Source organism: Nicotiana attenuata, unplaced genomic scaffold (assembly GCF_001879085.1).
Source record: "Nicotiana attenuata strain UT unplaced genomic scaffold, NIATTr2, whole genome shotgun sequence".
NCBI classification, from domain to species: domain Eukaryota; kingdom Viridiplantae; phylum Streptophyta; class Magnoliopsida; order Solanales; family Solanaceae; genus Nicotiana; species Nicotiana attenuata.
Window position 1 is genome coordinate 105,722 of NW_017674077.1, and position 2,537 is coordinate 108,258.

At 36.3% G+C, this 2,537-nt stretch overlaps 1 protein-coding gene across 1 annotated transcript; it reads left to right on the forward strand.

Annotated features, from left to right (window-relative positions):
- Positions 1–1,472, forward strand: LOC109217951 (sodium/hydrogen exchanger 7-like; the record flags this gene model as incomplete). Its single annotated transcript, XM_019382249.1, has 3 exons — positions 1–422; positions 1,160–1,210; positions 1,381–1,472. Coding segments are annotated over exons 1-3 (351 nt in total), but the record flags the coding sequence as incomplete, so codon positions are not given.
- Positions 1,473–2,537: the final 1,065 nt, after the last annotated feature.

The following is a 2,537-nucleotide window of genomic DNA, read 5'->3' on the forward strand; positions in this document are numbered from 1 at the left end:
GTATGATTGCGTCCTAAATCTTCTCTTTTCCCTCTGTGTCACAACATAGTATAGTTTAATACTGCAATTGATCATCATCACCACTATTATATAGAAACCTAAAACTGAAGTTTTGAGCTCATTTGAAGTTAAAACGTAATTTTCGGAAATCACATTCTAAGTCAACTGCCATTGATATTCGACTACATGAACTGCTATTGTTAAAGAAATTGCAATGGAGTCGATAGTATTAACGACGCCGTTTAGAGTGCTTGAGGAGTCAACAAGTAGTTCAGAAAGTTCAGGTTCGGATCCTACAAACGCAGTGATATTTGTAGGGATAAGTTTGCTATTGGGAATCGCTTGCAGACACGTGTTGAGGGGTACCAGAGTTCCTTACTCTGTCGCTTTGCTTGTTCTTGGCATTGGCATTGGCTCTTTAGGTTCGTTTTTCCTGTTTATTTTTTATTGTGTATTTATCTATTTATTTTTATATTTTCACTTCCTGAATGATCATCAGTACAGTGGTAGTGATCATATGATCGAAAACTGCAAAATCAAGGATTTTCCCCATTTAACATTCAATGTCTTCTAAGCTGCATCCACCTAATTAGCTTCAGCTTGTGCTAAAAAGTAAATGATGAATGAAATAACGGCGTCATTTAACAACTTAAATTGTTAGAGAGGGGACTTATTCATTTTTAATTCAGTAACATACCGACTTGATTTTCTTCTTGGGCCAAGCAAGTGAAAGCATTTAAGTTGATGGTGGTAGTGAGACCAAATTCAAGACCATAGCATTTTGAATCAAGTGAAATCGCTCATCTAAAAGCTTAAGTTACTAGAGTAAGGATACTTCTATTTATTTATTAGATCTGCAAAATTAACCATAACTAATAGATAGCTGGAGGAGGAGAGAAGAAAATCTGAAATGTTTGAAATTTTAGCTTCGATTTCTAATTGCTTAAGTGTAAGTGTTACTTTTCTTTTTTCTCTTTCTGGAATTTATTTTTTGGACTTCTTTTGGAACATCTGCTGCCAGCTCGAGATGTAAATGACACTGATGTTATTGATCTTAAATTTAATATTATGCACCTCTGCTTCAGGTGCCAACAAAATTTTGAAGTAAAAAATCTTTATATTTTGAGTGCTGATATATACATAACAAGTTACCCTGCAGAATATGGAACACATCATGGGTTGGGAAGGATTGGAGATGGTATTCGTATCTGTAAGTTCAATTCCTTATATTCTTCGCACAAGTATCCAATAAGTTCAAATCAAATTTCTCCCTGTCTAATAGCAACTAGAACCCCCCATTACCCCAGTATACTATTGGTTAATTATTTTGCTCTCAAATGTCTGTACCTGGTAAACCATGAACATTTGGCATCTGCACAGGGGCAAACATTGATCCTGATCTTCTGTTGGCGGTTTTCCTTCCTGCTCTTCTTTTTGAGAGTGCTTTCTCAATGGAAGTTCACCAGATAAAGGTACATTACCACTAGCCTTCCTTTCTTCTACTGCTCGTAGAATGCGGAAACTATGGGCGATCCAGTGATGATTTTTCTCCTCTATGTATGTACATCTGTATGTTATTATGCTTGTGCATTCTTTTGACTTCTACCTCCTTGCTTGTATTATTGCTTTGTTCATATGATTGTTTATAGCATAATTTATGCTATTCTTCACCTATAAAATAAAATGTCATGCATTATGTCTTCTTCATGTTTTACAACCTTATATCTTGCTTCTTTTTTCTTTAACGCTGACCAAGTATTGATCTGCTGGCATTGAACTTATTGTAAAGACTACAGTGGCAGTATATTTTCTGATGAGTAATAGTTTTATTAAATAAAATGTAGCATTGAGGGAATGCTGTCATGCACAGAAAAGGCTGCAATTTACAAAAATGGTTTGCATTTTCCCCTATGTTCCTGGAAAGAAGACAGGAACTCAAAAAAGTATATAAATTGTATAATCTTTCAATTTGGTCCAAAATGCTAGTAGATGCAAACACCTAATTTTAATTATATGAAATACATCCTCCATGCTTTCAGAACATCTGCAGTTTCTTTCTCTCCTAATACCCATAACATACATGCTGGGGTGGTGATCCAAATGTCCTTGTGTTGCTTTTTCACTCTCTTTCCAAACCAACAGGCCAGTAATTCTTTAAGCACCTAGGCAACACCAATATCACCTAACGGCGAGGAACATGTAAGATAGTTGGAGTACTAGGTGGCAATGTAGGAAGAGATGGTCTATGTCTTCAGATTCACTGCTCACAGGTGTATCATCCATTGCATAGGACAATTTCTCTTTTCTGGAGGTTTGCTTGTGTAAGCCAACCACTGTGTAAAGCTGCCCACATGAAGGATGCTTTTAATGGGGTGTTGATCTTCCACAGGTGCTTCCATGAGAAACCATTCTGGCTCTCCCTGATGAAACTAATGATGGATAACAAGATTTGATTTTGAGAGACACTTTTTGGTATGCTTTCCAGCACAAACAATCTGGTTTATGAGACAAATAGCCGTACTTGTCCAGCTTCTCTA